At 38.8% G+C, this 12467-nt stretch overlaps 1 protein-coding gene across 2 annotated transcripts in view; it reads right to left on the bottom strand.

Annotated features, from left to right (window-relative positions):
* Positions 1-12467, bottom strand: part of TBC1D2B (TBC1 domain family member 2B) — a 34982-nt gene that overhangs the window by 17068 nt on the left and 5447 nt on the right. For both annotated transcript variants that reach the window (XM_063346571.1, XM_063346572.1), the window contains exons 2-4: positions 10426-10579; positions 5170-5335; positions 16-173 (exon numbers count right to left, since the gene is read on the bottom strand). In XM_063346571.1, coding sequence (XP_063202641.1) covers positions 16-173; positions 5170-5335; positions 10426-10579 — 478 coding nt within the window. The remainder of the gene's footprint in view (positions 1-15; positions 174-5169; positions 5336-10425; positions 10580-12467) is intronic.

The raw sequence follows: 12467 nt of genomic DNA, 5'->3' as shown, positions 1-12467 counted from the left end.
TCCTCCCACTTCTACCTTTACTTCCTTCTCCCAGGTGTTTCCTCTTTTCTTCCAGAGCCATTGAGTCCTCCAAGTCTTTTGGGGTTGGATCCAGCAATTCCCACTCTTCGGTGGTATAAAATATGCTCTTGCGGTTTTCGTTATTTCCTTTTCTTAAAGAGGACATTGAATTTCTGTGAAAAAGACAGAAGGAAAAGTGACAAAGATTTCTCCATTTTGCATTCTTTTCAGAAAGGGGTTTTCAAGACAACCACTGCAGTTGAAACATTGAAAATTAAAAATAAGCTAAAACACAGACCAAACCAATACCAAATAAAAGCTCAAAGAAAACAAAGCATATCCTAGTAAATAGCATGTGCTATTAACAGTGCTATGTCTCAAGAACAGAAGAATTATTTCGCTCTGAAAGCGAGTTTCATCCTCTGCTTGTCCTTGTTTTGGCAGTGAGGAAAAACCAAACAAAACAAAATAAAGATTTAGAAGCAGCATCTCTTTATTGATCAGTTATTGTAGCTTAGACTTTTAGGATAACTGCCAAGCATGAAACAGAAGAGCATGCAGTCAAAACACATGTATGTTATAGTTTCATATTCTGGATTAATGTCAAACTTGGGATCATCCAAGAGACCTGCTGTAGCTGAATCGGTGATGAGAGACTCCTTAGCAGTTTTCCTCTCCTAAGGTAGAATGTTGCCAATTATCTGCAAGAACATTCCAGAGGCAACCTCTAAATTCCAGCCAGATAATTCTATTGAAGAACAATACATTTTACCAGCAGAACGAGATGACCCTACCCAGCTTCCCCCACAAGCATCACGCAATCAGAAATGTTTAACACCACACTTACGCCCATGAGTATTAATGTAGCTCAGTATTGTAAAGGCTTTGTTTAACTAGAGAAGGAGATTGTACATCAATCCATATGAATCAGTTTAATATTTTAGGTATAAAGTTGGAAACGCATTTAGTATCTCAGTATTTTCTACACGGTCCGTGTAACATGGAGGCCCACAAAGATGCTTTCACTCAGTCAGCCACATTCTCTCTTCTTACTCTTCAATCTTTAGGCAGAAAGTAACCCACATTACACCTTAAAGATCATTTGATGAGGGAAACCAGTCTTTCAGCTTCACAAGAGATTTAACATCTGATCAAAGTGAACTCTAGGCTAATCATCACATAGTGCAGAATTCCTACAGTCTGCTGAACTGATTAATAATCAAGTACAATTCAAAAATAATCTTCAAGGTTATTAATAAAACTATTTAAACAATCAATTTGCAAACTTGACAAAGACTGAATTATATTATACATTTAATCTTCTTCCAGAAAGAATCACTACTCCTGCTGGGGACAAGAAGCCTCATTTCGTTGTTCAGATCTTCCGTCCAAATTAAATAAATAGATCAAATTGGGTGATGATTGACATATTTCCTAGAGCGCTCAAAATTAGTAAGCATCACCTGGCATCTACAGCCATTCTCTGAATAGTGGCTGATCTCTTACCATGCAACTCCACAATCAACTGTTCTGCTCTTGATTAACTTCAGTATTTAAAGCCTGTCTGAACACCACCTTTTAAAGCCTGAAAATTCCCAAGGAACAAGAAGTTAAATGACTTCTGGAAAAGCTTCTTAAAAAACTGCTGTTAGGCCCATGAACAATCATGCTGAATTTTGTAAAGCTTTTGTGCAGGATTTTTAAGAGCACTGAAGCAGCATTGCTTCACTGCTTTCTATTAGACTAAAAGTAGGTAGTTGAATTTTAAAAAACAATATTTTTCCTAAGCACTGTATGGTAAGTACAATCAGACACACAATGCAAGACCTGATCATATGATCTAATGATTCTGTATTTTAAAATGTTTTGGGTTTAAGTTTTATTTTATGATTCTATAACTTGAGGTTACTATAATTCAGTATGTTTCCAGCTCTGTATTCCACAGAAGTAAGAGATACAAGAAAAAAAATTCAGGCCTAAATGTCTATATATGCCAATTAGTACTTGAAAATAGATTTTAAAAAGTGGAAAAGCATGCTTTGACTTTAGTTACTGTAAATATACATGTAGCTTAACTCCAAGACATATTCCTCACTTTTTCCCAACTATTATTTCACCACTGCTACCTCAGATGCAAATGTAGTTATTATAGCAATAGCTTTTCTGTCAAACGCGTCATACACATGTTCAGGAGGAAGGATAAGTATTTGATTAAGACATCTATTAGGTTCTTCAAGATACACGCTCCCAGCAATGTAGAGAAAACTCTCTGAAGTTTTAGAAACACCTTGATCCACCCTCTAATATAGGGGTTAAAACTAATCCCAATCCAAGAGCATATTGGATAGTGCACACATATTCTAAAGGTGATCAGATCCCACCCCTGCCCCAAATTGCACAGAATTGCAGAGAAGGGAGGAAAACAATCAGCCACGACAGTACTGCTGTTTGCACACGTTTAGTAGGATAGAGTTTCTAACACTTTAGCAGGGCGTTTTTTGCCACCAGCTTTTATAGTCACACTACTATGTCATTTTAATTTTCCAAGGTTGATAATTAGCTTTCACTGTTATGAAAATATTAACAATATTGTCCTGATTCCACAGAGGTCCGATACAACTAACTAGACCTTCTTGTGATACACACTCAAAGAATGCTGTTCAGCCCTGTAAAAGAAGATCACTCGTCTATCAAGAAGTGACAAATGAAACCGCACATGTTAAAATACAAGACTTACATGACCATTTCATGCTTTTTCACAGGGCTTCCATTCAAAGTGGTCTGAGCATAACAAAAGCTGTGTAATGAGAAAGGCTGTCATCTGAAGGACCCTCACACCATTACTGAATAGCTTTGTTTATAAATTGGGCATCGTTCATTGCAGGACTGAATGAACAAAAGATCATCTTTAATACTTACGCAAAATACATTCAAGTTAAGATCACAGATGCTGTACCGCTCTCTGGAGCAGCTGAGGATAGCCGTTAGAAGGAAAATCCACTTGTCCCTAACCAAACCTATGCCAAAGAAAATTCACCTTCCTTGTGAAAACTGCTCCAGACTCAAGCCTAGGAGCAAATTTATCTTACTAAATACAGGAACTTAAGCGCTCATGACCTGCTAGCACCGGTAATGGTAGTCCATAGCTTTTAAGACACGTCACTGGAAGGCCTATGCTAACGTAAATAAATTTGTCAGAGGTTCTAGCATATTACCACACAGCTAAATAGCTTGACAAGGTTGTCAGACTCTTATCCCAATGATAGAATACATGGACAGAGGTAGTGCACTACTGTCCACATCACACACACTTCAGATTTTAGCTGCTGGCTCAGTAAATCCTCTGCAAAATGATTTTTCGAAAGCACAGAAGAGGATGTTTGAGCATAACAAGCAATCCTGACAAAGACACCATTTCCCACTGGTATCAGCTCACAGGGGGGAATGTCTGCTTTAAAATCCAGAGCACACGGGGGCACTAGAGCGCTCTATATAAAAAAAACCAACCCACAGAATTAAAAAAATAAACTGTTAGTAGATACAATAAATGTTATTTTCCCAGGAACATTTTCAGACAGATGAACCTCTGCAGCTTAATATTTCCAGGAAGAGTGGAATGAGGGAGGTCAGCATTCAACCTCAAAGAGCTTCACAGTGTGACATTTTCTTACAGAGACCTGCAAGGACTCCGAGCCATTAGGATCACAGCTATACCGAGAAAGGCCAGCTCTTGAATACCATGCAACAATATCTGCCACTGCCACCAGAAACATTTCCCTCCAACCAAAGGGGTTTCCCAGCCACTACTCCACTGTTGCCTCTCTGCTCAGTTACAGAGAAACATCAACACACACCAACCAGTCCACGTTGAGCCACTTACCCTGACACTGAGCTTCTAGCTACACTTCCCCAAAGCATGTCACCCACAATTCAGAAAAAAAAAAAAACAACCCGAAAATCAACAAAAAAAGTTTTAAAAAGCCAGAAACATACATTTCAAGTATACAGGAATTCAGCTAACAGAAATCATTCATGTTATTTTCCTTCTATTATGACCAGATTTAAGTTCTGGTCACAAGTTTTGGTTCACCAAAGTAAAGTGGCTACACAAGCCCGAGAAACCATACAACACTACCAGTTTAAACAGGACATGTAGTAAGAGGATTAACATATTTCTTGATCCAGCAATAAGAAATCTTTCCTAAAACTTAAATGATGACCTACACAGTAGTCTTAAAAAAGTAATCTTTAAAAAAAGAGAAAAAACAACCAAAAAATGAACACGCTACCAAAAATAACCCCAAGCCAACAACACTTTGTAACCTCTCAGATCTCTGTGCCTAACAGGAAAGCTTTAAAAGGAATCTGTTTAACTCAGCACTGCTGATAAAACCAAGCAACAACATTTTACTTGCAGCTCAAGAGGGATGTGGTCTAGTTAACCAGTGCTACAGCTCTGCTTTGTGAACTGCTCTGTAATAAATAGCATTGTAATATCCTTTGAGTAGATGCGGAAGATCCATCTATGTGGGCAAAGTGTAAAAACATTTAGAAAGAAACCTTAACAGGAGAGCTGAAAACCAGTAGGACTGCTTTCCTGAAGGCAATTAATGCTAAAAAGTAAACTTACTGAGGGGATAAAATGTGGTTTTGCTGCTGTTCAGAAGGTGTCTGACATATTTCAAATGTGTGTCGTGCTTTTATTTTTTTTTAAAGAAGAAAATGAAGAATGATTTATATTGTTTTGATTTTCATCACAAGAAATATTTCATAAGCACTAAATACTATCACTACTACAATGCTAGCAATTAGCAGCTCCATTACACAATGAAGGATAAAAAGCAGTACTAGCTGAGAATACAACTCCTGGCTCCCTGCTTGGGTTCAGAGAGCAAAGCCATGTCTAGCAAGTGCTTTACAGGACTCGATCTTGATTCTTCCTTTCAGGTATCAGCAACGCTACACAATGATGTTCAGTACGCCCTTCAAACAAGTAAGTATAATAAAGAAACAGTTTACTTGAAGAGATATAGACTCTGATCCACCCCATCACCCCCGGTTCTTCTAAAAAGCTCTGCCTACCACGTACACACGTCTTTCAGTAGAGAATAGTCTCTGCCAGCAACTATCAATCTCATGGTAACTCACTCTCCCACATCCCCAACTTACTTGATTTCGGTACTCCATTGTTTAAGTGAGAAATTGATGGCACTTGGTTGGACCGGTGCAGGTTGGGAAGCTGCTTGTTCCCCCACCAGGTCTGTAGGAGAAGTCTCCACAGCTAGAATATTTCTAGCTCTCTCTGCTGAAGCATTTTGACTTAGGATACTCAAATCTATTAAAAAAAAAAAAAAGAGAGAGAAAAAGAAAAATAGGCAAAACTTCAGGTAAGTAAAATAATAGTGGCTATATAAAGTCATATACTACTAAGCCTGCTAGTACTGTAGTTAGGGTTTTAATTTAAATTGCAACATAACTTTATAAAACGCTCTGTTCAAATGAACTTTAAAAACAGCAAAGTTTTCCTGAGCGAGCTCTCACTGCAGCCATATACTTCTGATAACAGGACTTGTGTGATGCTCACAAAGCATTGTGCCACGAGTGACTGACAATCTCAATTAGTCAATATTGATTCATCTAGCTTAAACAGCTATAAAACCATAAAACGTAAGGTGAATTAGTTATATGAATCCACAAAACCACCTTGTAAAACAAGCTCAGGTCTATCAGAACTCTGAAGTCAGGAACAGTATCCCAAAAATACTGAGATGGTTTCAGGGTGTGCTTCATCCTATAAGTTATTCATCATAGAAGTGACACTGCTGCTGCAAGCCAGTGAGCTTTACAGACTTGAACCAGCTCCGTGCAAATCCAGCCTGGGCATGCCCAGAACCAAGAACATTAGCATGGGCACTGCAGACACATCACAGACCCGAAAGGATTTATTAGTTCTGGTTAAACTGAATGCAGCTATAGCTAATTCATCCAGCCAAACTCTCTTTGCACTTCGGCACATGTACGGATCGGGCGCAGGGCCACGCAGCTCAGTCCCTGCACTGCACACATGCCAGCAAACTCACGCGGGCTCTCAATGGCTCCAGAGGAACCAGCCAGGAACTAGTGCTAGCCCTGAGCCACAGCTAATCAAAGTCCAGAGGATCCAAGCTGATCCAACAGAGCTAGACAGGTCTCCACTGCCCAATACGTCCTGGAGAATCCATGGTATATATGTTACCTCAGTGCTTCCATTATCCTGGATAGCTTGCTTTCTCCTTCACCCCTCCTCCAGCAGGCAGAGGGAAAAGGAAACACATGGTGTGGAATATACTACGCAAAGCAAAAGCATTATAGAGAAACATAAAGTGGTTTATGGGCCTCTACAAACACTCTGAACAGGCGAGTTAAAAACAAGCTCAAATGTAATTTTCAGACGCTTTCAATATCACTCACAAAGTACTGAAGGGGATTAAAAAATTTGGAGAACACTCTCAGACTTGACTCAGCAGTTATATTAGAAAGCAACGCAGTGGACAGGCTTCTGATGTAAATGATTCTCTGCAGGAAGGGAAAAACCCTGGGAAATCACAAAACCCTGTTTTATCACTGCTGAGCCTTTCAGTCTTTGTTCTGACAATTACTTGGCACTAGCAGCAAGACCATCTTTAAGCAAGCTGTACCCTTCGATTACTCAGCAGATGGTTACTTTTATGTAGCCCATATTGAAGATTAGAAGTAGAAAGACGGAACATTTTGTGATAAAGAATATCGAATATAAGAGATCACTGAGACCACAAATCTCTCAAACCCTTGAAAAACGATATCTGAAATGGAAGTATACCGTGTCCCGTTTCAAATATAGGTACAAATTACACTGCCTTCACTTAATTTTATGAACAGTGCTGACCAAAACTTCTTCAGTGCTTTACCAGCCAAACTAAATTCTACATTCTTTTGGACACCTTGTCTGTTTGAGATGAACAAAATTCAGCAAGATAAGCTAGATAAAACTAACTTTTGATCATATTCACTGTCTGATAATATAATAGGGTTCAATTAAAAAAAAAAAAAACAAAAAACCAAACAAACGAAAAAAAAAACCAAAAAAAACACAGAACAACCAACCTAGCCCCCCCACCCCCCAAACAAAAAACATAACACTACACCAAAAATTTACAGGCACCCAAAACCAGGCGGGAATACTAACATTCTGCTTTCATACTTGCAGCTTGTTTCATCCTCTACCTGTATTACTTGATAGGAGTATAAAAACTCTTTATAGCATGGCCCAGGTACATGAATTGCTCAAGAGCTGAATTTCTAATAAATCCATCTCCTCTAACACACACGCTAATGAGCCTGGCTGAATCTTCTCTGACTTCCTGAGGTTGCTCATCGTACATGATCCCCCGCTTACACCAGCCAGCTGATTGCTTACAGATACGGACTACACAGCAGGTACAGCACAAAAACGTAATGAGGCTGCTAATGCAATCACCATGAAAAAGAATCATCTTGTTTTTAAACTTACTTCAAAACACAACAATCTTATAAATAGATAACATACCATTTTTTATTAATGTAAATTAAGAGTTAAGGAATAGCATAACTAAGAACTGAAATTATAAAAACTACGTTAACATTCAATCAACTCCAAGAAGAAAAGAATCCCATATCCTATGAAGAATCCCATATCCAAATCATTTATTTGACTTCCATGGTCTCCATGACAAATCCTACAGAATCATTTTTGTAACATTAGTTTTCCCATAGCCCACTTTGAAAAATATTTTCAGGTATTTTTCACTACCTTCAAAATTCTTAAAAATTTGTCAAGCCTGCTCCACAAAGCAGTACCTTAGCTTTACCTATATTCCAGTTAGTGCTGATTTCTAAACTGGGGGGGAGAAGGACAACAGGACAAAACAGGCCAGGCTACAGTGAGCAAATTTGTTTCTGGACTGATAGCATGTGTACTCAAGCACTAGCAAAACAAAACAATTTCTATGCTCCAGCATAAAGCATATCATCAAATGAACATTTGACTTTTTTTAAAAACAAACACACAAGACCCATATCTTAGTCATCAACATGGAATCAGAGCCTAAAGGAATCCCCCAATTCTATACGAAACCTTTGGAATTTGAGTTTAAACTTCTTTAAAAAGAAGAAACAATCATCAATCATTCAGGCTCTTTGCCCTTTCTGCAGAATAAATCCCTACTTAAACTCTCCAGTTGATGATAAAGTCATCATTGTGATTTGTCCTCAAAAATTACATATTCTAGATGCAGTTTCAAATTATACATAATGCAGTTTCACTGCAGGCTGTCCCTGAAAGCAATGGCTCTACATGGCCCATGCATTTCATCTTGACAATCCTTGCACTGGATTTAATAATAATAATTTAAAAAAATAAATAAAAAAAACACACAAATTGGTTCAGCTTGCTGATCCAGAAAAGCACCAACAAGTTACAAGAAAGGTGATCAGTGATCTGAAGTGACTGAATGATGATGACTGCTAGATCTGATGCAAAACAAGAGTGAGGAAACAGCACATCCACAGACTGCAGTGACAGCAGGTTATTTCACATTGTACCTAAGCTTTGAGGGAAGGAGCATAAACAAGAAAGAACAGAGATTTGGGGCCAAGTTACATATTACAGTTGATCTGATACAACAGTCTGCTGCCAAAAGAAGGCAGTCCTGCCTACTCCTGTACTCTGCCTTCCCGTATCTAGCCTTTTGTCCCCTCCCTTCCATCAGCTCTGGAAGTCACCTGATTGCATAGTAAATATAGTCCACTCATTAATCTAGCAGGGGAAAAAAAAAAATCTTCCTTTTTGGCTAACTTTTGAACTCAACCAACTCCGCACAGGGTCAGACAAACACCACAGAGGGCAAAAAGGGAGACTACAGAGCAGAGAACGAGAGGCTGACGGTAGAAAGGCAAAGGTTACAAAAAGTAAAAGCCTCTTACCCTTTCTAACACCTGCAAGCTGTTAGATCTTTGCACACCAATAGATGCGTCCTTGCAGCATATGATTTGACAAGCTGCTATCCAGACTGTCTGCTGCCAGAAAGGTGGTCTCAAGCCATCCCACTCTGCATTCCCAACAATTCCCTTGGCCTAATCCTGGCACTCATCTGTCCCTACAGTAAACCACTTCAGGAAACTACACTGGCCAAAAACTAACCCGGAGAAAAAGACGTTTCCTGCTAGTTGCACTCCCTGTGCTAGCATAAGGAAGCACGAGACGAGCACCAGTGCTGGATGAAGGCAGAGAGCCGGGCATTCCTTTAAACAGTGACTAGCTGTGGGATTGGTGTAGCTGGAACATCAAGCTGAGCCCCTACAAAAAACACATGCTCTCAAGCCAGCTGTGGTTGAGCAAGCAGCCGCAAGCAGACTGCTCTCAAATGAAACCAGTAAACTGGGTTAGAGGACAATACTGCAGCATGGGATCTGAACTGGGGGAGGGGAGAGACGGGCGGGGAAGAAGACAGCTCAACATTTCAGTTTTACAGGATGAGCAAATTGGAAATCAACAAAATACAAAATCTGTTGATGAAACACGTCTGACCTCGAGACTGTTTAAACCCACAAGAGCTTTACTAACATGTCTAACTTGGCATAGAACACGATTTTATTCTGTCTTATTTATGAATAACAGAAATCAGCAAGGAATCCATTTATGTAATGATTCAGGAATAAAACAATTCAGAAGTGCCTGAGCAATGTAGCCAAAAATGCAGAATAACTTTGCACAATACACTGATACATTTTTATAACTCTGACACTAATCTAGAATTACATTTTGCTTGGCTAAAGGTATTACAGCGACTGAATCTCACTTATGTAGCATCAGTGCAAACTGTCTTGTAGTTTTAAAAGGCAGAAAATTTTTTATCACAGTCAGATAGTTCCACGACACCATACTTTTTCAGGAACAAAGTATGGTTATTCAGAATGCAAAATATACCTGTTCCCATTAAAAAATGGAGTTTACCTCTTGGGATACTTAACACATTAAGCTTTTAAGATATTACAACCACTAAAAGACAACTTATCTAACTTAAACTGTACTTTGACACTTAATGAAACCTAGTCATAGGACTACTCCATTTTACTTCCAGTTCTAAAAATCTATTTTTGAAGAAATCAACAAGTTTCATAAGAGATATGAAGCCACACATAAAATTATGTGTTAAATAATTAATTTTTAATTTTAATAAATTATTATTAAAATTATTTATGTTAAATAATTTTAGGGTCATCAACATATTAGAAGTTTACATAGAGTTACTTGATAACAAGTTGTGTCAAAAAATTTCGTAACTGTTCTCTACGCCAGTCTATGCCTTGTACTGATTAACTGAGCCTGAATAGTAACGTGTTCTCTTTTCACTCAAATTTTCAACGTACCAGGGTTGTCTTTGGCAACAAGACCTTTGGAAAAGTCACTCGGTGTAGGGGAAGTTCGGCTGTCCCTTTTTGCTGCATCAAGGTTGTTACAATATTCCCACCTCTTCTGCTGAAGCTCCTGAAGCCAGTACGTCATATCCTGACGAGTTGCAGCCTACGACACAAAAAACCAGAGTGCTGGTGAGATCACTGCATGACTTTGGTATCTCAATACAGTAGTTCCAAGTGCAATAATAAACCTAACACAGATAATGAGCAGACCAGCAAGGTATCATCACCTAAACTCAACATGATTTAAAAGAAACAATGACTAATGTACTAGGTGCACCTTGTGCACGCATACGCATCCCTGACTTTCATGACAAATCCATCTTCTGCTAGAAGTAGTCACATGCCATTTTTTTCTTCACTTTTACACTCAAACGTTAGAAAACACAGCAGCAGCATTTTATATTTTACACACAAAGCATTATTTATAGAACTACAAATCTGTATTATGAAAAAAAAAGTCCCATACACACTCAGGAAGATTCCCATTTTCTTTTTTTAACTTGCTTTATTACCAGGAGAAACCTACAAATTAATAATGCATTGTAATGCCTCCTACTTTAATGACTAAATCTACATGCTGTATTACTTGACGATCCCATGAGCTAACTAACTTCTACCAAAACGTCATACTTAAATCAGAAAAAAACCCACAACGTGAATATTTAATCTACAAACCTACAGTCATTAACGTGAATAGGTAATAAGTGAGCAAGAATTCAAATGCATCTTCAAGCTTCAGTAAAATCAGAGCTGTAAGAGTCATCTCAAAGCATGTCAAATGACAACCTACAAATATCAACAAGAGACTAAGTGATGGTAACTGGCGCTGCAGGTGCTCACTTGGAAAACTCATTTTTATTCCAACATCCCTTGTCCGCAGGCAGTCTGGAACCAGCACCTGACACTAGTAGCAGGGTATGGTCAGGAACAACAAGTGAACACTTGTGAAGAGACACTCACCCAAGTCCTTCAGCTTGTAAGCACACAGAGTTAGCCAGTCTTACTCCTACCTTCTCCCAAAGCGTGCTTGGTGGCATTATCAATGAAAAACCCTCATTACTTGCGCAAATGACTGTGTTTACTCTTTAAACAACTAAATTTCAAATAGCTTCCTGTTTATCACAACTGCAGAGGGTACCTGTGCAGGGCACAGCTGCAAAAGAATGACAGATGACAAACAACATAGATTTCCCTGCAAAGGAAGCACACTAAGTGCTGCATATAGCACATAAATGGCACAGCTTTGTCTTCATTTTTGGTATGAGAACGCTTTTGGTCTAGTGAAACTGAAGATCCATTTACCATCATATTATGACCCTGAAAGCAGGTAATTACAAGGCAGAGCATAAGCACTCCAGCAAACAAGAATGATGCTTCCCCAGGGTGCTCTCTCTGTCTCAGCAATCTGCCATCTTAGTGTTTAGCAACTGTAGAGATAGATTTTTGTTTTACGATTTGGCTTTTTGTACCCGTATGAGCTTTAAAATCCACAACACCCTACAGCAAATGGCTCTGAAGCACCGTGCAAGGAAGTTCATCAGAAAACAGACACTCCTGGAGCTGCTGCTCCGGTTCCTCTCAGTACATCACACACATGAGAAGATATAAGATACATAAATCAAGTAAGCATTCGTAAATCAAATCAAGTAGCAAAATAAACCAAATAGCGATACAAGAGGACACTGCAGGTTCACTCTTCTCAGTTGGCAAGAAAGATATCTAAGCAAGATATTTCTTATCTGAAATGGAAATTAGTTTCATATATTTATTGTTGCTTGCTCACAGGAAACTGGAGGAAAACATTTCCCTCATAAAAAAAGGACATGGGAAAATAATAGTTTAGAAGTGTCTATGACAAAGCATCAAAGAACTGGATGCTGGGAAACACCAATCCACATAGCCATCGCTGCCAGTCTTGGGATGACACAGCAGCAGGCTTTAAGTCTACAGATTCCAGTCACTTTTTGCAAAGACTAAATATCTCCCCTTCC

This window comes from Chroicocephalus ridibundus, chromosome 9 (assembly GCF_963924245.1).
Source record: "Chroicocephalus ridibundus chromosome 9, bChrRid1.1, whole genome shotgun sequence".
Classification (NCBI taxonomy): Eukaryota; Metazoa; Chordata; class Aves; order Charadriiformes; family Laridae; genus Chroicocephalus; species Chroicocephalus ridibundus.
The sequence above is the reverse complement of the archived record's forward strand: the minus strand, read 5'-3'. Positions and strand labels throughout refer to the sequence as shown.